The sequence below is a fragment of the Peromyscus maniculatus genome, chromosome 8, assembly GCF_049852395.1.
Source record: "Peromyscus maniculatus bairdii isolate BWxNUB_F1_BW_parent chromosome 8, HU_Pman_BW_mat_3.1, whole genome shotgun sequence".
Classification (NCBI taxonomy): domain Eukaryota; kingdom Metazoa; phylum Chordata; class Mammalia; order Rodentia; family Cricetidae; genus Peromyscus; species Peromyscus maniculatus.
In genome coordinates this window covers 10,700,598-10,727,209 of record NC_134859.1, presented here as the reverse complement: position 1 = coordinate 10,727,209, position 26,612 = coordinate 10,700,598, and the positions used below count along the sequence as shown (strand labels likewise).

The following is a 26,612-nucleotide window of genomic DNA, read 5'->3' as shown; positions in this document are numbered from 1 at the left end:
CTCCAGTCTGAATGAAGAAACAATAATAATCTCATAACTCCTTTTTATTTTATTCTGATCATTCCTGCTCATTCTCTTCTTTTATTCCTTAACTTCTTTCTGCATGTGTTCTACTTCTCTGGCTGTTTTTATGTGATTTATTTGTTTGTTTGTTTGTTTGTTTTGTGGGTTTTGTTGTTGATTTTTTCAAAACAGGGTTTCTCTGTGTAGCCTTGGCTGTCCTGGAACTTACTCCGTCTACCGGGCTGGCCTCAAACTCAGATCTGACTGCCTCATCCTCCTGAGTGCTGGGATTAAAGGTGTGCGCCACCACTGCCACCTGGCTATGTTTGTTGTTGTTCTTGTCGGGTTTTTTGTTGTTGTTGTTGTTGTTGTTGTTGTTTTGTTTTGTTTTTGTTTTTTTTCCAGACAGGATTTCTCTGTGTAGTTTTGGAGACTGTCCTGGATCTCACTCTGTAGACCAGGCTGGCCTCCAACTCACAGAGATCTGCCTGGCTCTGCCTCCCCAGTGCTGGAATTAAAGGCATGTGTCACTGCTACCTGGTTCTTCGTCGTCGTCGTTTTTAATCATGTATTCCAGTCTGGCCTAAAACTTTATATGTAGCTGTGAATTGAACTTCTGATCATCTGTTTCCTTTTCTCTAATGCTAGGATTATGAGCATGTGCTGATCATGAACCAATATGCTGGGTTTATTCAGTGCTGTGACTCAAATTCAAATGCATGCCTGGAAAGCAGTGTACTTACTGAACTTTATCCCAAGCTTTGCCCTCATTTGGTGTTCATTGAGTTTGGCCTCTAGTGTGATCAGAAAGGAACAGACCCTATATCTGAGGCTTGTTTGTCCTTTCACATGTATTTCGTAGCTGCTTATTTATTTATAATTTCCTCTTGTTGGACAAATTCCTAGACTAACTTACTTTCTTGTTTCATTTCCAGGAACAAAAAGTCTCCCTTTTGCTTGTACTGCCTCCTTCCACACAAGTGCTTCCTTGGCCAAAGATGACTATTATCAGATATTAGGAGTGCCCCGAAATGCCAGCCAGAAAGACATCAAGAAAGCCTATTATCAGGTCTGTATTGGTCTTAGACTTACTGACCAGCCTATAGAAAGATTGCTGGTGATCTTTATATATGTGTGTGTCTATTTTATTTTAATTTTTAAAATTGTATATATGTGTCTGTGTATAGGCATGTACACAAAAATGCATATGTTCACAGAGGGCAAAGGGTGTCAGGTGGTGGTGTTGCACACCTTTAATCCCAGCACTCAGAAGGCAGATCTCTTTGATGCAGCCTGGTCTACCGAGTGAGTTTCAGGACAGCCAGGGATACACAGAGAAACCCTGTCTCAAAAAACAAAAACAAAACAGAGGTATTAGATTTCCTTGGGACTATAGTTATAGGCAGCTATGAACCATCAGACATATCTGGGAATTGAATTCAGATTTTTTAGAAAAGCAATATGTGCTCTTAGCCACTGAGCTGTCTCTTCAGTCCAGATTGCTTTTGATCTTGTCTGGTCTGTATTGACTTGGTGTATAGCCCACTCGGGCAGCTCACAAGCAGCTGATCCTGCTTGTGGAGTTATCTGAGAAAGATGCATTTGGTGCACAATGAATGTGGTATCAGTTAATGCTATTTTGTTTGTTTAAGATTTATTTACCATGTATACAGTGTTCTGTCTGCATATATGAATGCATGCCAGGAGAGAACACCAGATCTCATTTCAGATGGTTGTGAGCCATCATGTGGTTGCTGGATATTGAACTCAGGACCTTGGAAGAACAGCCAGTGCACTTAACTGCTAAGCCATCTCTCCAGCCCTGCTGTTTTTTTGTTTGTTTTTGTTTTTTTGAGATAGGGTTTCCCTGTATAGCCCTGGCTGTCCTGGAACTAGATCTGTAGACTAGGCTGGGCTCAAACTCATACAGATCCATCTCCCTCTGCCTCCCAAGTGCTGAGATTAAAGGTGTACGCTATTACTGCTTGACTAGTCAACTATTTTTTAATATTTATTTATTTTTAATTTGTGTGCATGTATATTTACCTCATGTGTGTATGTGTACTGCTTGCATTCTTGGTGACTTCTAAGGTCAAAAGAGGGCATCAAATCTCTTGAAACTGGAGTTTCAGACAGTTGTGAGATGCTACATGGGTGCTGGGAACCAAATCCAGTCTTTTGCAAGAGTATTAAATGCTTTTAACCACTGAGCCATCTCTCCAGCTCCTAGTTAACTATTTTTGGAAGAGATTTCTGATAGATGAGGAATATGTAGATCTGTGAATTATTTTCAAATTTTAAATTTTGTTTTAAGAATTTGTTGTCGGGGCTAGAGAGATGGCTAAGAGGTTAAGAGCACTGACTGCTCTTCCAGAGGTCCTGAGTTCAAATCCCAGTAACCACATGGTGGCACACAACCATCTACAATGGGATCTGGTGCCCTCTTCTGGCCTGCAGGTTTATATGCAGGCAGAACACTGTATACATAATAAATAAATAAATCTTAAAAAAAAAAAAAAAAACAAAAAAAAAACCCCGAATTTGTTGCAGCTGGGCAGTGTGCACGCCTTTAATCCCAGCACTCAGGAGACAGAGGCAGGTGAATCTCTGTGAGTTCGAGGCCAGCCCTGTCTGCAGAGTAAGTTCCAGGGATACATAGAGAAACCCTGTCTTGAGAAACCAACAAAAGAAAAAAAATTTTTTTGTTGTCTTACGAGAGACAGATGCTGTAAAGAGGCATAATTACAGCAAGTTTGTTGTTCTGCTTCATATCTATAGTAATTTACTTTCTTCTCCCTTAGCTCGCCAAGAAATACCACCCGGACACAAATAAGGATGATCCCAAAGCCAAGGAGAAGTTTTCCCAACTGGCAGAAGCATATGAGGTAACAGCCTGCCATGGCACCTGGTCCAGTGTGGTGTACTGTCCCTGCTGAGGTCTTAGGCTAGTTCTGCCTACTCAGAATCTCAATGAAGAAACAAGGCTGGTGAGACCAGTGGGTCTATGTATCTGCTGCCAACTCTGATGACCTGAGTTCAATCCCCAGGACCCACATGGTCCCCAGCACAGAGGGAAGCAACTTGCACAGATTGTCCTCTGGCCTCCACCTGAGTGCCATGACAAACACCCACACATGTACACAAAATAAGTAGATGTAATATTTAAAAAAGAAGAGAGACCAGGAGTGGTGCTATAGCTGTAATTCTAGCACTGGTGAGGCTGAGGCAGGAGAATTTCTGCAAATTTAAGGCCAGCCAGGGCTACACAGCCATTTCAATACACAACAAAACAGGAATAGGATTCATCTGTACCATTGAAGCTCCTCAGGTAATTCATACTGATAGATGATTTTTTTTTTTTTTTAAGACAGGGTTTCTCTGTGTAGCTTTAACTGTCCTAGAATTTGCTCTGTAGACCAGGCTGGCCTCGAACTCAGATCCACTGCCTCTGCCTCCAGAGTGCTGATATTAAAGGTGTGCACCACCACCGCTCAGCCTGATAGATGATCTTGAGAATTAGACTGAGTCAGCCTTTATTTGATAGCAGTTGTTAAAGTAAAAGACCATATCAAAATACCAGGGGAAAAAAAACCCAGGCAGTGGTGGCTCACACCTTTAATCCCAGCAAAGGCAGAGGCAGGTGAATTTCTGTGAGTTCAAGGCCAGCCTGGTCTACTGAGTGAGCTCCAGGACAGGCTCCAAAGCTACACAAAGAAACTCTGTCTTAAAAAACAAAAACAAAAACAAAATACAGGAAAAAAACCGTATGTCCCTGAAAGAGCCATTGACCAGTTACAGAGTTATTGGAGAACGGCCATTTGCTTTAGTTAGGGTTTTATTGCTATGAAGAGACATCATGACCATGGAAACTCTTTTAAAGGAAAACTTTTAATTGGGGCTGGCTTACAGGTTCAGAGGTTTAGTCCATTATCGTGGTAGGAAGCATGACGGCACACAGGCAGACATGGTGCTGGAGATGTAGCTGAGAGTCCTACATCTGAATTGGAAGGTGGCAGGAAGAGAGAGTGACACTGGGCCTGACTTGGGCTTCTGAAACCTCCAAGCCCACCCCCAGTGACACTCTTCCTCCAATAAGGCCACACCTCCTAAGAGTACCCCTCCCTGTGAGCCCATGGGGGCTGTTCTCATTCAGACCACTGCAGCACTCCTCTTGGACCTCACTGTCTCAGGGGTTCTGCACATGTCCAAGTTTCTATGTTCAAAGGACTAGATATCCTTTGTGACTGTGACATTTGAAGAGTCACAGCTCAGAAGTATGAAGGCTTTTATCCCCTGCCAACTACAGCTAATCTGTGCTAGAGCTTTCTAGAGAAGGAGAATTAATAGGATATATGTAATCATAAGAGATTTATTAAATTGGCTCTTTAGATCAGCTGCAGGTGGGCAGGGTGCTGGAGAGATGGTTCATTAGTTAAGAGCATTGGCAGCTCTTCTAGAGGACCTAGGTTCAATTCCCAGCATCCACATGGCAACTCACAACCAACTGTAACTCCAATTTCAAGAGATCCAATGCCCTCTTCTGGCTTCTGAGAGCAACAGGCACACAAGTGGTATACAGACATACGTGTAGACAAAATGCCTATACCCATAAAATAAAACAAAAATTACTATAATTTTTTTTCATGTCAAGGTTTTGTAGTTACTTGTTTTATTTTAACTCTTTGGGGGCCTGCCACCCAGTTCCCAAATAAAATAAATACATGAAGACTTCTTAGTCTTACTTATGAATACCCAGTCTTAACTTGGCTTGTTTCTAGCCAGCTTTTCAAAATTATATTAATCTGTTTCTCTTTCTGCATTTTGCCTTTAGGCTTTTTAACTTTTCTTTATTCTGTATATATTTCTTCCCTTTTTTTTTTAATTTAATTTTTTTTTATTCATTTTACATACCGACCATAGATCCCTCTCATCCCTCCTCCTGTTCCCCCTCAACCCCCACCCCCCATCCCCTTCTCCAAAAGGGTAAGGCCTCCCATGGGGAGTCAGCAAAGCCTTTCTTCTTCTTGCTCCATGGCTGGTTGTGTGGCTGGGTGGCTGCCCCTGGTGTCCTTCTCTCCTCTTTTTCTTGCTCTTCCTCTTCTCTCCCAGTCTAGAGTTTTCCTCTTATTTATTCTCTCTGCCTGGCAGCCCCACCTATTTCTTTCTCCTGCCTAGCTATTGGCTGTTCAGCTCTTTATTAGACCAAGCAAATATTTTAGGCAGGCAAAATAACACAGCTATACAGAGTTAAGCAAATGCAACATAAAAGAATGCAACACATCTTTGCATCATTAAATATTCCACAGAATAAATGAAGATAACACATGTAACACACCTTAACCTAATTTTTCACATTTGGTCTTAATAAAAATGAAGATTTTTAACTTTAACATAGTAAAACTATATATATAAAATAAAAACAGTTATCAAGTAAGAATTACATTTACAATATTCAGTCCATTTGTATTTAGCAAATTCAGAGAAAAGGCTCCATTATCTATCCTATCTTAGTGATTCCAAAGTTTTATACCTAATTTACTTTCTACCATAATTAAGGGAAACTATAACTCAAACTATTTAGTCTTTAGCTCCATCAAAGACCCCAGAAGGATATAGTATTGCCTAACAACAGAGACATTTGACTGCCTGGACAGTCACCCAAAGTTCCTCTGCAATGTTGGGGCATCCATCTTTGGCTACAGGCCTAGAACATCTGGCAGACTTTTCAGTGAAGCAGGAAATCTGAAGGACTGTCCCGCCTTGTATTGGCAAAGTTCATCAGTCACTTTCCTCTGTATCCTGCAGAATATCTGACAGACTCTTCTGTGAAGCAGGAATCTCAAAGGACTTCCCTGCCTTGTCTTGACAAAGTTCAACCGTCTTTTTCCTGTGTCCTGATTGTCCAGTCTGTATAGCTTACCGTCAGCAGTCAAGGCAAAAAAAGTTTTGTTTTTTTTTTTGTCCAAATGGCTAGTCTTGCCACATTGAAAGCAAACTCCATATGGAGACGAAGAACTGCATTCAGTCCCCCAGTTCTGGAATGCCAGTGCCCTGCCTTGTGGCAGGCATTTTTTCACTTTTTTGTTTTGTTTCTATTTAGCATGGAAAAGGCTGTTCAAGTGCACTGCTGTACAGCAGAGATTCTTATGGGAGCAGTAACCTTTGTTTTTTTAAGCTTTCTCAGGCCCGATGTGGAAAATTAGGCCTCATGTTGGAACGCCAAAATGTAGGGATTTTTTTTTTTAACTCTTTGGAGGCTCACCACCCAGCTCCCAAATAAATACACGGAAACTTATTCTTAATTATGAATGCCTGGCCTTAGCTTGGCTTGTTTCTAGCCAGCTTTTCTAACTTAAATTAACCCATTTCTCTTTTTCCATGTTTTGCCTCTGGGCTTTTTACCTTTCTTTATTCTATATGTCTTTCTTCCCTTTTTACTCCATGGCTGGTTGTGTGGCTGGGTGGCTGGCCTATGGCATCCTCCATCCTCCTCTCTTTAAAAAAAAAAAAAAAAGATTTATTTATTATGTATACAGTGTTCTGCCTGCATGTATCCCTGCAGTCCAGAAGAGGACACAGATCTCATTACAGATGATTGTGAGCCATAGTGTGGTTGCTGGGAATTGAACTCAGGACCTCTAGAAGAACAGCCAGTGTTCCTAACCTCTAAGCCATCTCTTTTCTTGCTCTTCCTCCTCTTCTCTCCCCCAGCCTAGATTTTTCCTATTTATCCTCTCTGCCTGCCAGCCCCTCCTATCCTTTCTCCTGCCTTGCTATTGGCAGTTCAACTCTTTATTAGACAAATCCGGTGTTTTACATAGGCAAAGTAACTCAGCTTTACAGAGTTAAACGAATGCAACATGAAAGAATGCAACATGTCTTATTAAACAAATATCCCACAGAATAAATGAATGTAACACATCTTAAGCTAATATTCACCAACAGGGTTTCTCTGTGTAGTCCTGGCTGTCCTGGAACTCACTCTGTAGACCAGACTGGCCTTGAACTCAGAGAAATCCACCTGCCTCTGCCTCGTGAGTGCTAGAATTAAGAGACATGAGTCACCATGCCAGGCTCATAAAAATTGTTTGTAAAAAAGATCAGCTGCTGAAGAGTCCCACAATGGCACCTATAGGCTGTGGCATCAGAGAAACTGGTAGCTGCTCAATTTAAGAAGCTGGAAGCCTCTGGATGGAAGGCCAGTGACAGTAGCCTGGTCTGTGGCTGCAGGCCTGAATACCTGAGAGTGGCTGATGCCAGTGTGCATTCAAAGGCTGAAGAAAAGCTGGGCATGGTAGCTTATGACTTCAATTCCAGCAGTTGGGAGGCAGAAGCAGGTGGAGCTCTGTGAGTTCTAGGCCAGCCTGGTCTACATAGGGAGTTCGATAACCAAGTCTACATAGTGAGATCTTATTTCAGAAAGTCAAACAGAAGTTGGTGAAATATTATGACGTATATGGGTCACGCCCAAGAAGGGTGAAGTGCTCCCGAGAGCGAGGTGCTTGCTCTGCTGTTCCTTCCCGTCGGGCTGCACTTGTTGGGTGCTGCTTGCGGTCAGGGCAGGTCTGCCCAACTTGGTTCCTTAACCTGCGTGCCAGTCCTGGTTTTCTGTTGCTTTTTGGTTGGTTTTGAGACAAGGCTAGCCTCAAACTCAAGGAATTCCTCTGCCTCAGCCTTTCAAGTGCTGTGATGACAGGCAGTCTTTGCCTCTTCCATTTTTGTCTGGAAACGCCCTCAGAGACATGTCTCGAAGTATACAGCCAGGTGTGGCTTTAATACCCTCACTTGGGGAGGAAGACTGGTGGATCCCTGGGTTCGAGGCCAGCCTGGACTATAGGTGTATACGTGGCTACACTGAGAAAAAACCCTGTCCCGAAAAACAAAAAAAGAAGTATGCTTTACCAGTTTTCCACCTTAAACCAATGAAGTTGACAGAATTACCATCATACCATGAAAGGTATATTTGATGGCTAATTTTTACTTTTTTCTCCCCCCTTTTTTGTTTTTGAGACAGGGTTTCTCTGTGTAGCTGTCCTGGAACTTGCCCTGTAGAGCAGTTGGCCTCAAACTCAGATCCTCCTGCCTCTGCTTCCTGAGTGCTAGGATTAAAGGTGTGCGCCACTACTGCCCAACTAACTTTTACATTTTTATTTTTCTGTTTTTATGGCTTTGAGGACTGAACCCAAGGCTGTCTGCATGCTTAACAAATGCTCTGCCACTGAGCTCCAATGTGATTTTTGTCTTTTGTTGAAACAGGGTGTACTGTGCAGCCCTAACTGTCTTCAAACTCATCTCCCTGCGTTAGCCTTTTGATTGGTGGGATTACAGGCATTCACTGCCCACCCTGCCTGGCGTTTGTAGACTGTTTTGCATATAAGACCACTTAGTAAATATGACAGACTTACTTGGCATGAGCTGTTGTCTGTGCTCCTGAACTGAGAAGACCCAGTTTGCCTGATTGCTGTGTCATTTTCCGTCATAGGTGTTGAGTGACGAGGTGAAGAGGAAGCAGTATGATGCTTACGGCTCTGCTGGCTTTGATCCTGGAGCCAGCAGCTCTGGGCAGAGCTACTGGAGAGGAGGTCCCTCTGTTGACCCTGAGGAGCTGTTCAGGAAGATCTTTGGGGAGTTCTCATCATCGCCTTTTGGAGATTTCCAGACTGTATTTGATCAGCCTCAGGAAGTAAGTTTCCATTTCTTTTTTTAAATTAATTTTTGTATTTTTGAGAAAAGGTCTCACATTGTAGCCCTGGCTATCCTGGAACTCACTATGACCAGGTTGACTTTGAACTCATAGAAATCTACCTGCCTCTGCCTCCTAAGTGCTGGCATTAAAGACATGTGCCATCACGCACAGTGTTCTTATTTTAAATGACCTTTGAGACAGGGTTTCTCTGTGTAGCTTTGCGCCTTTCCTGGAACTCACTTGGTAGCCCAGGCTGGCCTTGAACTCACAGAGATCTGCCTGGCTCTGCCTCCCCAGTGCTGGGATTAAAGGCGGGCACCACCAACACCCGGCTAAATGATCAATATTTAAGCTAAAGTGAGACGCAGACTTTTAGTTTCTGTTCCTCAGAAAGGCAATGGAATGATTCAGAGGCAGCCATTTGGCAGAAAGTTAGGACGATTTGAAAAATCCTTTAGGTAGTAAAGAATGTGTATGTTGTGACATTATTAGTAGCTGTTTAATCAGGCAGCGCTGAAGACCCTCAGAAACCGTAGTAGAGTGATTTATCTAAAGCAGCGGTTCTCAACCTGTGGTTCACGACCCCTTTGGGGTTGCATATCAGATATTTACATTATGATTCATAACAACAGCAAAATTACAATTATGAAGTGGCAATGAAATAATTTTATGGTTGGGGTCACCACAACATGAGGAACTGTATTAAAGGGTCATAGCATTAGGAAGGCTGAGATCCTGTTACTCTAGGAAAGCTCAGTCCAGCAGGAAGATATTGCTGACTCTTCCAGAGCTTTGTCCTAATGCGACATTGTCAGAGTTGAGGAAAGAAGAGAAGTGTTTCATGATCTAAGTTACAATTATGGATCATTCAAGCTTTTTGTAAGTATTATTCTAGTTTTTATTCTGTTATTGTAAGAAAATACCTGAGACAACTCAAAAGTGGAAAGTGAGGCTGAAGAGTTGGCTCAGCAGTTAAGAGCACATGCTGCTCTTACAGAGGACCCAAGTTCAGTTCCTAGCACCCTCATGGTGGTGAAAAACTGTGTGTAACTCCAGTTCCAGGGGATCTTACTTCCTCCTCTTCTCCTTGGGCACTAGGCACATGTGGTGCATACATGTAGGAAAACAAAAGAATAAAGTGGAAAGGCTTCTTTTGGCTTATGATTTGAATGAATGGTCTATTGGACCCACTGTTTCAGGGCCTGGGTAAGGCAGTGTGTAACGTGGAGAGTGAGGTAAAGCTGCTTATCTGATCCTGATGGTGAGGGAAAGGAGGGCAGACTGGCAGTGACATAAAATCTCCCGCCAGACTCTACCTCTTCAAGGTCCCACTACCTCCCCCATACACTAAGATGGAAACGAAGCCTTGGGCCTCTGGGAGATATTCTAGACTTAGGCCAAAGCAAACGCTACATGCAGGTATTATTCCCGACGTCAGCTGATGAGTAAATTTTCACTTGATAATGTTACAATCTGTGTGTGTAAAGCTAGGTCAGCTAAGTGACTAGCACCCATCCTCACCCGCAGAGTCTACATTACACATGTCTGGTAGTTAGCAAGTAGCTGCAGGCCAGTGCCCTCCTGTCCTGACGCAGCATCACTGCAGTCATTGTCAAGCAGTGACAGGCCGTGCCTCACTCTTTCAGTACATCATGGAGTTGACATTCAACCAAGCCGCCAAGGGTGTCAACAAGGAGTTCACTGTGAACATCATGGACACCTGTGAGCGTTGTGACGGCAAGGGGAACGAGCCTGGAACCAAAGTGCAGCATTGCCACTACTGCAGCGGCTCCGGCATGGTAAGGGTGCTTTGGGCCCTGCCCTCCTCCGTTCCCACCTACCTGTGCTGGCCCAGCCCTCCCCTCCTCCGTTCCCCCCCCCCTGTGCTGCCCCAGCCCTCCCCTCCTCCGTCCCGCCCACCTGTGCTGCCCCAGCCCTCCCCTCCCCAGTCCTCCCCTCCTCCGTTCCCGCCCACCTGTGCTGCCCCAGCCCTCCCCTCCTCCGTCCCGCCCACCTGTGCTGCCCCAGCCCTCCCCTCCCCAGTCCTCCCCTCCTCCGTTCCCACCTACCTGTGCTGCCCCAGCCCCCCCTCCTCCGTTCCCGCCCACCTGTGCTGCCCCAGCCCCCCCCTCCTCCGTTCCCGCCCACCTGTGCTGCCCCAGCCCCCCCCCTCCTCCGTTCCCGCCCACCTGTGCTGCCCCAGCCCCCCCCTCCTCCGTTCCCGCCCACCTGTGCTGCCCCAGCCCCCCCCTCCTCCGTTCCCGCCCACCTGTGCTGCCCCAGCCCTCCCCTCCTCCGTTCCCGCCCACCTGTGCTGCCCCAGCCCTCCCCTCCTCCGTTCCCGCCCACCTGTGCTGCCCCAGCCCTGCCCTCCTGTCCCAGAGACCCCTGAGGTATTCTGGGCCTTAGGCTAGGCGCTGTAGCCCTGCGCTGCTGCCTCAGCCTCCCTGTGTGACTGAGGATGACTTGAATTTGTAATCCTCCTTTAGCTCCCAAGTGCTAGAATTCCACCCTGGTTTTGGTTTGGTTTGGTTTGGTTTTTTGTTTTTTGTTCTTTTCTTAGGGAGTGGAGATTAGAGGAAGGACAGGGTCTTAAATCTTTAACCCAGGCATACTGCTAGCATTAGACTCTTGAGTACTGGGATTATGAGAATGTGTCATCATGTCTGGTTATAATCCCACCCTATCTCCCACATACACCCCTATCCCCTCCCCAGACAGGGTCTTTCTGTGTAGCCCTGGCTGTCCTGGAACTCACTCTGTAGCCCAGGCTGGCCTTGAACTCACAGAGATCTGCCTGCCCCTGCCTCCTGAGTGCTGGGATTAAAGGTGTGCGCTACCACCGCCTGCCTTGCCTGGTTATAATTTTTAAAAGTATTTTTTTTATTATTACATTTACTTATTTATTGTATGTACATGTGTGCCATGCCCGTATGTACCATTCAAAGAACAACTTCTGGGATTCAGTTTTCTTCCATCATGTGGGACCCAGTGTTTGAACTAGCCTTGGTGGCAAGTGCCTTTACCTGCCGAGTCAACTCCCCAGTCCATTTTATATATGTGGGGGTTTTTTGGTTTTGTTTCTTTTTCTTTCTTTCTTTTTTTCTTTTTTTTTTTTTTTGAGATAGGGTTTCTTTGTGTATCCTTGACTGGCTGGTCTCAAAATCACAGAGATCTGCCTGTCTCCACCTCCAAGTACCAAGATTGAAGGTGTGGGCCACCACTGCCTGACTATATTTTATTTTACTTAATGAGACAGGGTCTGGATGTGCAGTTCTGGCTGGTCAGAAACTTGCTGTATAGACTATACTAGCTTCAATTTCAGAATTTTTTTTTTTTTTCTGTACCATGTACAGGCATTTAGAGTTCTTGGGGCTGTTTCTAATTGATGAGCATGTTCTTAGCATGCTCAAAGCCCTGAATTCATATTTTGTTCTATTTGAGATAGGGTTTAACTCTAATCTAGGCTAACTTTGAACACGAGGCAATCTTTATTCGTCAGCCTGTTGGTGCTGTGAAAGTAAAGGTGAGCCATCATGCCAGCTGAAGCCGTGATTCAATCCCAGCGCACATACACACATGTACATGGGGATGGTGCAGAGAAAGCCAACCACAAGGATACAAGTTCATTGAAAATTTTTGACTTCAGAGCTGGGTGTGGTGGTGTATACCTGTACTCCCAGAACTTGGTAGGTGGATTGGGAAACATCAGAAGTTCAAGTTGATCCTCTAGTACATAGCAAGTTTGAGTCCAGCCTGGGCCACAGGAGATATCATCCCTCTTCCTGCACCAAAAAAAAGAAGTTCAAATTAGCAGTGTGAGCGCCTATACCTGTTTTCTTTCTTTTTTTCTTTTTTTCTTTAATATGTATACAATGTTCTGTCTGCATGTATGCCTTCATGCCAGAAGAGGGCACCAGTTCTCATTACAGATGGTTGTGAGCCATCATGTGGTTGCTGGGAACTGAACTCAGGACCTCTGGAAGAGCAGCCAGTGCTCTTAACCTTGAGCCATCTCTCCAGCCCTGTCCCTGTTTTCTTAGGCAGTGTGTTTTGGAGCAGCACATGCACACAAGAAGTCCATTGTTGCCCCTCCTTCCCTTCACCCTGACTTAAAATTGAAGATTATTGCTGGCCAGTGGTGGTGCCCACCTTTAATCCCATCGCTCAGGGGGCAGGTGGATGTCTGAGTTCGAGGCCAGCCTGGTCTACAAAGCAAATTCCAGGATAGCCAGAGCTACACACAGAGAAACCCTGTCTAAAAAAACAAAACCAAACAAACAAACAAAGATGATTACTCTTTGAAAGTTTCAGACATGTATATAATGTATTTTATTCTTATCCACCCTCCTCATTGGGGGTGGGAGTGAGCAGAGTCTCATGTAACCTTAGCCTCAAACTTACTATGCAGATAAGGCTGACCTTGGACTCCTGATCTCCTGCCTCTACTCTCCACATGTTGGGATCGTAGACCTGTGCCACTTAACCTGGATGTAAACCCTTAATAAAACATTTTTAGATAAAACAGTGTACCCGCATAGTCAGCATTTTCCTTCTGTTCCTCAGGAAACTGTCAATACAGGTCCTTTTGTGATGCGGTCCACATGTCGGAGATGTGGTGGCCGGGGCTCCATCGTCACGAGTCCTTGTGTGGTCTGCAGAGGAACAGGACAAGCCAAGCAGAAGAAGCGAGTGACAATCCCTGTGCCTGCAGGTGGGCCACTGCCCAGGAGATGGCCCGGCTCTGTGGTGTCCTGTGTCTGCGTGATTGCAGAGCTAGACGCAAGGCCCTTGGTCCCCAGGTCTGAGGAGGAACTAGAATCTGTTGCAGTCTTCCTTTACCCCAGTCATTCTTACAGTGTACCCACTCTGCTCCCCGATGGGATGCTGCAGCTTCCTGTCCTGTCTCTTCTGTCCTCATGCAGTGAGGACTGGCCTTAACAGGAGACGAGCTAGTTATATGTGATACCTGTTGATAAGTCTGAGGTCAGCCTGAGATATATGGTGAACCCCATCTCCAGAATAAGACAAGAAACCTGGTCAACTGGGTTTCCTGGGATCCCTACTATAACTGCTGTTTGGAACTTTTATTCTCCTAGGAGTTGAAGATGGTCAGACTGTAAGGATGCCTGTGGGAAAACGAGAAATTTTTGTCACATTCAGGGTAGGTGCTTGCCTGTCAGCTTCTGTTGGGTCCTTGTTCTCTTGGAGTGGGTGCACCTGAGATTGCTCGTTGTTGTAAGGTTCATGGGCACAGTTGTTACTGTTCTAAGTTCAAGGCTGCTCAGGCATGGTTATTAATTGTTTTCATGTCTGGATGCAGAGAATAAAGCTTCCTCGCAACACTGACAAGTTAGAAACATAGCCAAGTATGGTGGTGGTGTACACCTTTAATCCCAGTACTCGGAAGGAGAGGCAGGAAGATCTCTGAGTTCGAGGCTAGCCTGATCTACAGATTGAGTTCCAGGACAGCCAGGGCAACACAGAGGAACCCTATCTTGAAAAAAAAAGAAAAAAGAAAGAAACATAGAAAACAAACCCCACAACATTTGTGTGGGTGTGTGTTTTCAATTTTGGTTGTTTTTGTTTTTTGAGACAAGGTTTCTCTGTGTAGCCTTGGCTGTCCTAGAACTCACTCTGTAGACCAGGCTGGCCCTGAACTCACAGAGGTCTGCCTACCTCTGCCTCCTGAGTGCTGGAATTGAAGGTGTGGGCTACCACCACCAAGATGTGTGTGTTGTTATTCCTATATAAATTGCTGATCAGAAAGCTAACCCTTTTAAAAAATATTCTAATTCTTTGGTTTTTTGAGACAGGGTTTCTCTGTATAGTCCTGACTGTCCTGGAACTTGTTCTGCAGACCAGGCTGGCCTTGAATTCAGAGATCTGCCTGCCTCTGCTTCCCGAATGCTGGGGTTAAAAGTGTCTGCCACCATGCCCAGCCAGAGAGAGCAAGTTATAATGCTATAGTTTTATTTGTTTATTTAGCAATGCTAGAAATTAAACACACAGCTTTCTGCATGCTAGCAAAGTACTCACACCGTTAACCCCAAAATGGTTTTCTCTGGTAACAGAGACTTAAGACTAGGTATGTATCTGAGAAAAACCCATGCAAATGGAGCATGTGTTGGGTCAAGGGGTGTATATGACAGCCCTGTTTATAACAGCAAGACACTGGTGACAAACCTGGTGTTTGTCAAGAATAGTCATCAAACTGCTGTGTAGCAGAACATTGTCTATCAATCTGTCAGAAGGCAAGAACCACAGGGGAAGGAAAGCAGATTGTTACAGGCTGGAAAGTACAAGAGACTGATTGATTATGTGTTGTTTGGGAATGTAGAAAGGCACAGTAAAAGTAAAGGCATGCTTGTAAGGTTGATAAATGCCAGATTCAGGGTAGTGATTAACTGAGAACCATAAAGAAAGTTACATTTGTAATTTTTCTTTCCCCATTTTTGAGCCAGGATCTCCCTGTGTTGCTCAGGCTGGCCTGGAACGCATGAGTGTTCTGTCTTAGCCTCTAGAATGTTGGTATTATAGGTGTGGACCACCTTGTAATGTTTTAATTCTGTGAGCATGATTGTAGGTGTACTGTTTGCTATTCTCTCTCTCTCTCTCTCTCTCTCTCTCTCTCTCTCTTTCCGTTTTGTTTTTTTTTCTTCGAGACTGGGTTTCTCTGTGTAGACCTGGCTGTTCTGGAACTTGTTCTGCAGGCCAGGCTGGTCTCAAATTCAGAGATCTGCCTGCCTCTGCTTCCTGAGTGCTGGGATTAAAAGGGTGCAACACTACTGCCCGGCTACTTTGCCTTTTTCTATATATGAGATATTTCATTATTTGACTCAAGTACTAGGTATAGTGGCACATGCCTGTAATCTTAGCACTTGGGATGTGGAGATAGGAGGATCCTGAATTCAAGACCAGCCTAGTCTATATAACAAACCTATATATATATATTTTCAAAACAGGGTTTCTCTGTGTAGCTTTGTGCCTTTCCTGGAACTCTGTAATCCAGGCTGTCCTCAAACTCACAGAGATCCGCCTGCCTCTGCCTCCCGAGTACTGGGATTAAAGGCATGCACCACCATAGCCCAGCAAAACCATATCTTTTTTGTTGTTGTTGTTTTTTAATACTTACTTTTTTTCCCCCCAGAGCAGAGGACCGAACCCAGGGCCTTGTGCTTGCTAGGCAAGCGCTCTACCACGGAGCTAAATCCCCAACCCCAATACTTACTTTTAAATATGTGCATGTATATGTGCGTCAGGGGATATGTACATGGGTGCAGGTGTTTAAGGAGGCCTGATTCATCAGATTCCCTGAAGCTGGAGTGTATAGGTGGTTATGAGCCACCTGACATGGATACTGGGAATTGAACTCAGGTCCTCTGGAAGAGCAGTACATACTTTTAACCACTGAGCTATCTCTCTTACCCCCCCCCCGCCCCCAATGCTGTCTTTAAAAATAAGACTAAAAAAGAAAACTAGAAATAAGACTCAGGATGTAGGTAAAGTGCCTTGTGTACACAAAAGCCCGGGGTTCAGTCATCAACACTGTATAAAACTGGCCATGGTAGTGCACACCTGTAATCCCAGCACTTGGGAGGTAGAGTCTGGAGGATCCGAAGTTCAAAGTCATCCTCAGCCTCACAGAGAATTGGAAGCCAGCCTGACTTGATATCCCCATCTCAAAAAATATGCCCCCTTCTCCAAATAAAACAAACCCAGTGGCAAAGCTGGTATAGTGACACTGACCTGGAGTCCCACTCCATGCAAGGCTGAGGCATTGGTTTACATAAGTCCATGAATGTGGAGCCTGCCTACAGTGAGATCTTCTCTCAAACCAAAGTTAGCGCAGTACATAAAAATAGCGTGGAGACTGAATCCTCCAGACTGAGAAATCAAAGGTGAAGGTTGGTGCTGGGCTATAGTTTAGTGGTGGTGTACCTGTGTGTGCAAGGCCCTGTGTTCTAGCCCCGTCTGAAAGATTGTATGTGTGAATACGTGTGTGTGTATGCATGTAGAGGACAGAGGTTGATGTCTGGTGCCTTTTTTGATTCCTCTCCCCCTTACTTTTTGAGACAGTTTCTTGCTGAAGCTGGAGCTCATTGATTCATCTAGGCTTTCTGGCTAGTGAGCTCAAGAGATCCACCTGTACACACACACACACACACACACACACACACACACACACACACACACACACACAGATTCATCTAGGCTTTCTGGCTAGTGAGCTCAAGAGATCCACCTGTACACACACACACACACACACACACACACACACACAGATTCATCTAGGCTTTCTGGCTAGTGAGCTCAAGAGATCCACCTGTACACACACACACACACACAGATTCATCTAGGCTTTCTGGCTAGTGAGCTCAAGAGATCCACCTGTACACACACACACACACACACACACACACACACACACACACACAGCAGTGGCTAGGATCACAAATGTGTACTACCATGCCCAGCTTTTACATGAGTATTGTGGATCCTTATACTTGTGTGGCAGGCACTTCCCTAGCCCCTGTAAATCTTTTTATTTTATTATCATTATTTACTTATTTTTGGTTTTTCTTTTTTTTTTTTTCTTTTTTCTTTTTTTGTTTTTTTCGAGACAGGGTTTCTCTGTGTAGCTTTGTGCCTTTCCTAGATCTCACTTGGTAGCCCAGGCTGGCCTCGAACTCACAGAGATCCGCCTGGCTCTGCCTCCTGAGTGCTGGGATTAAAGGTGTTCGCCACTACACCTGGCCCTGTAAATCAATTTTATCTTTCTAGAAGTATTGGTCTGTGTTTAACAATCTTTCGAATTAGGTAAGATTCAGGGAAAAATTAGAATACCAAATTGTATTCTTATTTATTTATTTATTTTTGTTTGTTTGTTTGTTTTATGAGACAGGGTTTCTCTGTGTAGTTTTGGTGCCTGTCCTGGATCTCACTCTGTAGACCAGGCTGGCTTCGAACTCACAGAGATCCGCCTGGCTCTGCCTCCTGAGTGCTGGGATTAAAGGTGTGTGACACCACTACCTGGCTCTTATTTCTTTTGTAATTGAAAGGTTTTAATAGAGACTGAGGAAGTCTAGATAGTGCTCTACTGTGCAGTGTGCATGGAGCATGTGTCCCTTCAGAGCCTTGGGGTGCTCTGAGGTACAGGTCTTCCTGTGCTATCTATTTAAGTGAAAAGGGGTTAAAGTGTGTGAGGCCCCAAGCTCAGGTCTGGGAAGACACAGGGCTGATGTCCAGCCTCAGGCAACACTTCCATAGTGGTCACACTTGTCTTCTCTTTGGCATTAGGTCCAGAAAAGCCCTGTGTTCCGGAGAGACGGCGCAGATATCCACTCCGACCTCTTTATTTCAATAGCTCAAGCTATTCTTGGGGGTACAGCCAAAGCCCAGGGCTTATATGAGACAATCAATGTGACGGTAAGAGGTCATGAGGACAGCTGTCTTTGCACCCTGGCACCTTGTCAATCTTTTTCCTTTTCTTTTTCTGTCTCTCTCCCTTCCTTCCTCCTTCTCTCCCTCCCTCCCTTTCTTTTTTGATACTGATGCTTTTTATGTACCCTCAGCTGACCTTGAACTTGTAATCCAGTTGCCTCAGCCTTCCATGTGCTATGATTACATGCATGTGCCACCATGCCCAGTTAATTTTTTTCTAAAGTGGGAAATAGCTGAGGTGGTCCTAAACCTGAGTGTCCAGCCTGTCAGGGATTCTGAGAGTAGAAGAGACATTGGAGCCTGTGGCACTCAGGGCTTCAGACTATTCCTTGAGTAATCATCACAACTCCAGGCCTTTCTCTTTACTGTTGGCCATGGTTCTTGGTCCATGTCTCCTCTTCCACTGGTCAGGGCCCCAGGAATTGAGGGCAGGAGTTACACACTGCGGTAGGTGCTCTTTGTTCATGGTCCTCCCCGTGGTCTGTCTTGGGGAGCAGGTGTCTTAGGGTCTGTGTCTTAATCTGTTGAGCACCTCTAGTTTTTTTTTTTTTCTTTTGAAGATTTGCTTATTTTTCATGTGCACTGGTGTTTTGCCTGCATGTATGTGTGTGAGGGTGTGAGATCCCCTGGAACTGGAGTTAGACAGTTGTGAGCTGCCATGTGGGTGCTGGGAATTGAACTTGGGTCTTCTGAAAAAGCATCCAGTGCTCTTAACCACTGAGCCATCTCTCCAGTCCCCAGACCATCTCTAGTTTTAATTGAAGCTGTAGTGGACAGCTTCCTGTACCCACCCTTATATTTGCCTCAGGGCCTTCTCCAGCCTCTGGGTTTGGAGACTTTGGGCCTGCCTTAGGCCTTGGCAGTGGTCACTGTGGGCAGATACTCCCACCTCACCTGGACATGTCTGCTTTTCTAGGGTCCTTGCTGTCCAGCCCGAGAGTAATGGAGCAAGCTTAGTCTCACATCTGCTTTCACCTGTGTGCTCCTAAGTCTTTGCTTCACTCCTCACATCTGTTTCATGGACTCAGCTGTCTCACAATTGTGTGGCTAGCTGGTTCTGCACACCGGTGCAAGTCCTTTTTTGAAGACGTCTTTCACTGTGTAGTTTTATTTTTGGACAGTGGGAACCAGGGAACATCAGTGCATTCCTTTCTCAATAGATCCCTTCTGGGATTCAGACCGACCAGAGGATTCGCTTGTCTGGAAAAGGCATCCCCCGGATTAATAGCTATGGCTATGGCGACCACTACATTCATATCAAGATCAAAGTTCCAAAGTAAGTGTTCACTAAGACTATGGCCAAGACCGCCAGACCCCATACACACAGATGCAGCGAACAGGTACCCTTCGAGCCTTTTACCTATCAGGCCCAGCACGTAGCAGTTCAGCTGCCCTTTGAGCTCTTGGCTTGGGCAGGTTCTTTTCTTCCTTGAAGGCAGTTTTGTCCAGCCTGTGTTTCCCATCTGCAGTGGATACAGCAGGCTGGCTTCACTGAGTTGTGGAAGTATTAAAAAGAATGACACATAGATGCTAAACTCCTGATGTGTTCTGGGCAGAGTGCTATGGCACCCAGCATGGGGTATGCCCTGCTCCTCCACCTGGCGGGCCAGTTCCAGTTCTTCTGCCTGTTGTAAGATTACTTTTTTACCCGCTGCTCACAGGCACACATAGAGCATGGACACCCCATCCCCACCCTTGTAAGTATCTAGCATAACAGTAATGACAATTGAAACTACTCAGAGTTTTAGAGAGAAGCTCTGACCTGTGACCCTCAGTCCCTCGTCACTAGCTTGGTGTGGACCTGCCTGGGTCAGAAACTTAGCTGCATTGTGTCCTTTCAAGAGCTGCCTGCAGGAAGTGCTTGGCCACTAACTGTTCTTGGTCCACAGGAGGCTAACCAGTAGGCAGCAGAACCTGATCCTGAGCTATGCCGAGGATGAGACTGATGTGGAGGGGACAGTGAATGGTGTCACCCACACAAGCACTGGTAAGGGGCCTGGGAGTAATGTGGTGACATAAGGGACCTCTTGAGTCTCTGAAGGGTTGACAGACAATTCAAACCATGTTTGATTTCTGCTGGAGTTTTCATAGGTCCCCAGAAGGGTCATGGGGAGAGGTGTCCTGTGGAGTGTAACCATACCCCATTGAAGTGTCCCTCTTTCACTGCATGTGTGTGCTGAGACAGCACAGGATCGCCCCCTGCCCAGCAGCTCTGTCTCAGAGCTGTTGTTCTGAGTTCTAGCCTTGGTTCTGCCATTTGCCTTGTGACTTTGGGCACTTCCCTCCAAGAGTTCTTTGTAACAGCTTAAGAAGGAGATCAATTGGACAGATCTGTGCCTTCCTGACCTTGAACATTTTACCAGGATTCCGAAGTAAATAGTGGTAACAACAATGTAAAAATCCTATCAGGACAAAGGATAGCTTTGATCTCTTGATTGAATGAACAAATTTGCTACCCAAACGTATCAATTGTTATGCTCTGTGAACACAAGTGGTGTGATGTCTGGGCTGGAACTTTGCTGTGGCCCCGTTAGCTGTATTTCAGGTGAGGCCTCTGTTGACTGGGACAGGTCAGGACGTGCTGTGCCCAGGCTGCACTTGTTTCTACCTCATTGCATCATTTTGTTTTTCTGGGAACCTGGATGGAGTTCTCCGATCTGGAATGGCCTTAGATTGGTGTATGGTAATTCACAGTGGGTATGCAGATCTGGGGCAGCTTTTCCAGCAGAGTAGAGGAAGGATGAGTTCTCTGAAAGTAGATGTAAGTGGAAATGGAACTTCCAGCAGCCTTCCTGTTTTTAGCTGGATCAAACACCGAATGGCATTTATTTTAATGGTTGGATACATAATACATACACTTTGCCAGGCGGTGGTGGCACACACTTGTAATCCTAGCACTCGGGAGGCAGAGGCAGGTGGATCTCTGTGAGTTTGAGGCCAGCCTGGTCTACAGAGCGAGATCCAGGACAGGCACCAAAACTACACAGAGAAATCCTGTCTCCAAAAACCAAAAACCGAAACAAAACAAAACAAATATATATCTGTATTACTCTTTGTTCTTATTCATGTTTATTTGTTTGAGATGGTCTTGGCCCTTAACTTGAGATCCTAGTGCTTAGCCTTTTGAGAGCTGGGATTAAGGCTTGTGCCACCATACCAGCTCATTTGTTTTATCTTTAAACCAAATAGAAAGTGGGACTGTTCTTCCATAGAACTCTCATTGTGTACCTGTAACTTCTTCCTCACATACCCCCAAGATCATATAATATATGAGATGTTTGTTCTGCACACAAGCGTTTTCTTCTTCTGCCCACCAGGGGCTAATGTTCTACAGGGCCGGACTCAGGGTGGGGCATTGGCGTTTCCCCATGGTCAGATATCAATACTGTTTTTCTTCTGTTAATCTGTTGTCATTTTTTTCAAAATTGCATCCCACTGGGAATTTGACTCCCAGATATGACTTTGTAGGCCTCCTTGGGTTTGATCTTCAGTATCATATGAACCAGGTGTGGTGGCACAGGCCTGTGACCCCAGCATTTGGGAGGTGCAAGCAGGAGGAGCAAGGTTCATGAGTATCCCTGGCTACATCGAGAGTTAAAGACCAGCTTGAGACTCGTGAAACTACCCTGCACTAACAAAACAAGAAGGAGAGGCCCCAAGATGGTGCAGTGAGCAAACATCCGAGCCTCCAAGCCTGGTGACCTGAGCTTGACCCTGGAATCCACTTAGTGGAAGGAGAAGACCAATCCCACCACGTTGTCCTGACCTCCACATGCACACGGGGCATTGTTCCACACACCTGCAGGCCCTACACTCAGAAAGCAGAGGCCAGAGAATCACCATAAATGTAAAGCCAGCCTGGCTTATATAGTGAGTTCCAGGCACTGCCGGGTTACATAGTGAGACTGTGGCTCAACACCCCACACCAGTACAGAGGAACACAACTCCTCAGGTGTGAGTGCTGTCAGCTGGGTTTGAATAAGCTGCTCCTGAGGCTGTGAAGAAAGTCACTCTTAGAATCCACTTGGAGAAGTACTGCAGTGCAGATAATCCAATAGTCAACTTTTTCTAGACCTAAGATCTCTCTTATTTCTGACATTTAGCAAAATTGTAGGGTTGGTTTGTTGTTTGCTTTTGATTTGGGCTTTTATTTGGCTGGTTGTTTTAGTTTGGTTTTGTCTCTAAGACAGCCTTGCTATGTTGCCGAGACTGGTGTGGAACCGAAGGCCCTCTGCCTGAAGCTTGTGAGTGGTGGGAACTAGAGTGTTCCTAGAGCGGTTTGCATCCCCAGCTCCCCGCTGTACTGCCAGCGGGTGGCGTGACGGAGCACTGAGGGCTGGTACTCTTTAACCTGGAACAGACGGCCTTGGGGCAGTGACCTTCCTGCTTAGTCTAAAGCATAGGGGGTCTGTCCCGGGCTTATGGAAAGCACGTTTAGAGCTCTCGGGAGGGAGGCTAAGGCGGGAGAATTGGGAGTTCAAGGACACCCTGCCTCGAAGTAGCAACAGCAGCCTTGGAAGCCAAGGGCTCAAGTTTGTGTCCCGGTACCTAAGATACCAGGTACACATCCTGCCTCCTCCACCCCAGCTAGTCCTCCGAAAGCAGGCTCTGAGAGAAAATGCTATATTTGTGCAGCACTCAGAACTGGTCACCAGCATGTGATTCAGAATTTCAAAGTCTTTGTGCTGGGAGTTCCTGGGGAGAGTAGGGGTGAATATGATCAAGATACATTATTTTCATGCATGAAAGAATAAATTAAGCCTGGCAGTAGTGGTGCCCACCTTTAAGCCCAGTACTTGGGAGGCAGAGGTAGGAGAATCTTTGAGGCCAGGCTTGTCTACAGAGCCAAGGCTATACAAGAAACCCTGTCTCAAAAAGGCAAAAGAAGAGGAGCAGAATTGGGGGAGACATGACCCCCATATAATGGCACTGCAGAAAAGTCCTCCACGTGGATGAGGACATAACGGCAGCTGCACCCCGGAGTTCCCCTTTCAGTTCCCCTTCCAGAGAACTCACACTGGGGTGGAATTACATACGGCTAGCAGGGGTGCAGGAGGGAGGGAAGGAGGGCCTCACGACCCTCTCCCCAAGCTAGCCTGCACGATTATCGGAAGGGTATTGCCAGTTTTGAGAGTACCTTGCAGGTCGTCCTAGCTGCCAGGACGACAGTGGTTGTTAGGTTAGAGGGCAGTGTTCCATGAAACTGCAGGCCCCACCCTGCCCTTGTCCCCAGATCTGTGCCTCTGAGCTTTGGATACCTCCCTCTGAAGAGCCTCCCTTGGCTCAGACCTGATAGCTATTGGAAGCTGGGACTATTTAATTGTTATTTTCTTGAAATAAGGCTTTACTATGTAGCCTTGGCTAGCCTGGAACTCGCTGTATCAACCAGGCTAGCCTCAAACCCAAAGAGATCTGCCTGTCTGCCTCTCAGATGCGGCGATTAAAAGTTATACCACCACACCAGGTTCTTTTAGTTGGTTGTATGCTGTATAAGGGATGTGTGTCAGCAACATTAGAAACATGCTCTGTAAGACTGTTAAGACGGCTCAGCAGGTAAGCCTGCTTGCTCCCAACCCTGACAACCAGAGTTGGTTTCCTGGAGCCCACTTGGGGGAGGACAGAACTGACCCTCACAAGCTGCCCTCTGACCTCACATGTACTGGTCCATGCACTTCCACACATGCTTACACACACAGAGTACATAAGTGTAAAAATTACCAGGCATGGTGGCTTCTACCTATACCTAGGAGTAGTGGGACAGGAAGGAGGACCTATAGCTGGAAGCCAGTCTGGGCTACAGAGTGAGTCTAAGGTCAGCTTGGCCTATGAGACCTTGTCACAAATAAAGAAAAGCCAAAACAAACAAAATGGTGTTATAGGTGTACAGTTTAACTCACAGCAAAGGTTTGCCTCCATCTTTTGAGGTTGGCAGGTTTCTTGTGACGAGGTAGGTAACCTCAGCCTTGGCTCTAAAAACCATCCATGCAGCTGTGCATTGTCTGCAGCAGTCAGGGTTAGATGCCAGAGTAATGTACACCTACCTCACTGGCATTGTGAGAGACAAGTTGAAGTGTACAGCAGAGGACCTGGTGTAAGAGTGGCTCCCTCATTGGCTGTCTTGGCCATGTTAATGTGTACAATAGGCAGCAGAAATATGCAGTGGGTTCAGAAACTGGATATTTTCTTGAGGTTTATTGATTATCTTGTAGCCAGTAGTTTAGTGGTTAAGAGTCTGGGCTGGGCTTGAGCTTAGTTCCACTTCCTGCTGGCTGGCTTTGGGATTCTAGGTGGACCTGACAACATCGCTTCTGTGTTCCTGCAGCTGTGATATGTACACATTAAATATGCTAAGATGATGAGCTACTGTGTATAAGCTGTGTGGTTTAGCCTCAAGACCTCTGGCAGTTCGTGTTGCCTTTCTTGTTAGTGTTCAGATTACAGACAGTCTCTCTCCCTCTCTTTTTTCTCGTTTCCCTTCTACGGGTCTCTGACTCCAAGGAGAGTTGTGATGTCCTGAGGCTCTGAGAGTCCCATGTGCTTTACTCTAACACTTGAGAGTGTTCCTGTGTTCCTGGAGTGGCCCTTGGCTGCCCTTTGAGTGCCAGCCCCTGGGCAGCTAGGCGTGGGTAGGTGGGGCTGGTGCTTGCTATGTGGAGGTGTGCGATCTTGACCTTGGTTCTTTCTGCTGTTTGTGCCCAGGTGGCAGAACCATGGATAGCTGCGCAGGAAGCAAGGATAGGCGAGAGGCTGGGGAGGACAATGAGGGATTCCTTTCCAAACTTAAGAAAATGTTTACTTCCTGATACCCCTGCTGAGGTAGGAAAACCTGTGAGCTTTCTTCCCTGTTTCCCTCTGTGAACTAATCTCTCTTCTTCCAGCATTGGACCCCACCCTACCCTACCCCAGAAGTTGGGAGAGGTGCCAATCAAAGGTGTAGTACATGTGGTATCCTCCCATTCCTTGGAGCAGAGCATGTGGTACTTAGCCTTTTCATTCAAATTCCATTTAGATTCCTTCCTAGATGGGTTGAATTTGGGGCTAACTTACAGCCCACCTTATGTCATTTTCCAGGGGCTCTGTCCCTCAGTGGTGGGACCTGCTTGCCCACAGTCCAGAAGGCAGATTGTGGCGGAGCCAAGCCTAGAACTCAGATCTCCTCCACCTCCCCCCTGCTTTTTCCACCCTGTTGTACCTAGGCAGCATGGTGCTGTGCAAGTCTGGGCTGCTGAGGAACAGTGCTTGTTTTCTGTGCCTAGAGACACACTGTTGTTTATGTTCACCCCATGTCCTGGGGCTCTTGACCCTCGAAGCACAGCCATTCTCCTGGGATTAACTGAGCCTCTTCCACAGCGATGTGTTGTCTAACTGTTTGTCTCCTTGGCTCAGGAAAACGATCAGCTGGAAACTAGATGAGGAGCAACAGCCCCTCTTCATGGCCAGGGCATCTGACACAGGAGGACCCCAAAATAGCAGCATGGAGCCCTGCCTACACAGCCCTCTGAACCGTTACTCAGCAACAGCAAAACTATGTGAGGACACCTCTCCACACAGAAGGTCATGGTGACCGCCCCTAGGCCGTGATGTGTGGCCTTCGGGCTGGAGATATCCTGTCCACTGGTAGGTGACATGCTTCTGGTTTAGGCAGGGTACAATACTTGGACTCTTCTTGCAGCACTAAAAATAATCTGGAATCGCATGTAATAGAGAGCTTAAAAAAATTAAAGGCCGTGCTTACAGCTTAAAATGAAGCCTTAAGCTGCACAGCATTGTGAAGTGATTAATTCCCTCTCAGCAAACCTCGTGGAGGTTCTGAAATGTCCTTCCCAACAGGTCGTCTTCTTAGGCCCCAGAGGCGGCACACCCCACCAGTGCCATCCTCCCTGACGGGCTCTGCTGAGGGCCTGCCACTGCCCTTAGACTTGGTTTGCTTTTGTTTTATTGAAGGTACCAAGCAGCTGGAGAGTGGGTACTGGGGCCCTGGGAGGCAGAGTTGTGCAACACAGTCCTCTGTCCACTTCACCTCAGAGGGCAGCTTGCCTGACGCTGATTAGATTGTTCTAGTTTAGTGGGGGGGTGTTTCCTGCCCTGTTGGACCAAAGTGACCATGGTCATGTGGGACAGCCTTGAGCCTCTGGAGACCCGACCTTTGCCAGCCAGGGCTTGGTTCTCCCCTCTCCCACTGCTGACGTTTGATTTCCACGGTGTATTTAAATTACTCAATGGTAAGAATCATTGTCGTCTCCTGTGTAAATGTTGAGGGGAGCACGCTGTGCAGAGCACCTCACTTCCGGCCTCTGCTGGTAGCATGTTGCAGTTTCCATGTTCCAAGGTCTTGGAGCTGGTGTAAGACAGGCTAATAAAGAACACTTTCTCTGTAGTTTCTTTCTTTTCCTTTATAATTTACAAAAGTAAAGCATTTCTTAGTGTCTGATTTAAGAATGTAAAGTGATTCTGTATCAATGTAAATAAGATGATCTAC

At 46.1% G+C, this 26,612-nt stretch overlaps 1 protein-coding gene across 2 annotated transcripts in view; it reads left to right on the top strand.

The window, feature by feature from the left end:
• The window catches only part of Dnaja3 (DnaJ heat shock protein family (Hsp40) member A3), a 29,028-nt gene extending 2,518 nt beyond the window's left edge, over window positions 1-26,510 (top strand). The window contains exons 2-12 of one of the 2 annotated variants that reach the window (XM_006984690.4): window positions 939-1,072; window positions 2,805-2,888; window positions 8,486-8,686; window positions 10,336-10,488; window positions 13,256-13,403; window positions 13,789-13,853; window positions 17,990-18,118; window positions 19,294-19,409; window positions 20,023-20,120; window positions 24,833-24,949; window positions 25,520-26,510. In XM_006984690.4, coding sequence (XP_006984752.2) covers window positions 939-1,072; window positions 2,805-2,888; window positions 8,486-8,686; window positions 10,336-10,488; window positions 13,256-13,403; window positions 13,789-13,853; window positions 17,990-18,118; window positions 19,294-19,409; window positions 20,023-20,120; window positions 24,833-24,936 — 1,232 coding nt within the window. In that variant the 3' untranslated portion in view covers window positions 24,937-24,949; window positions 25,520-26,510. The remainder of the gene's footprint in view (window positions 1-938; window positions 1,073-2,804; window positions 2,889-8,485; window positions 8,687-10,335; window positions 10,489-13,255; window positions 13,404-13,788; window positions 13,854-17,989; window positions 18,119-19,293; window positions 19,410-20,022; window positions 20,121-24,832; window positions 24,950-25,519) is intronic. The other variant, XM_006984691.4, reaches the window with a different exon arrangement.
• The last annotated feature ends 102 nt before the right edge of the window (window positions 26,511-26,612 follow it).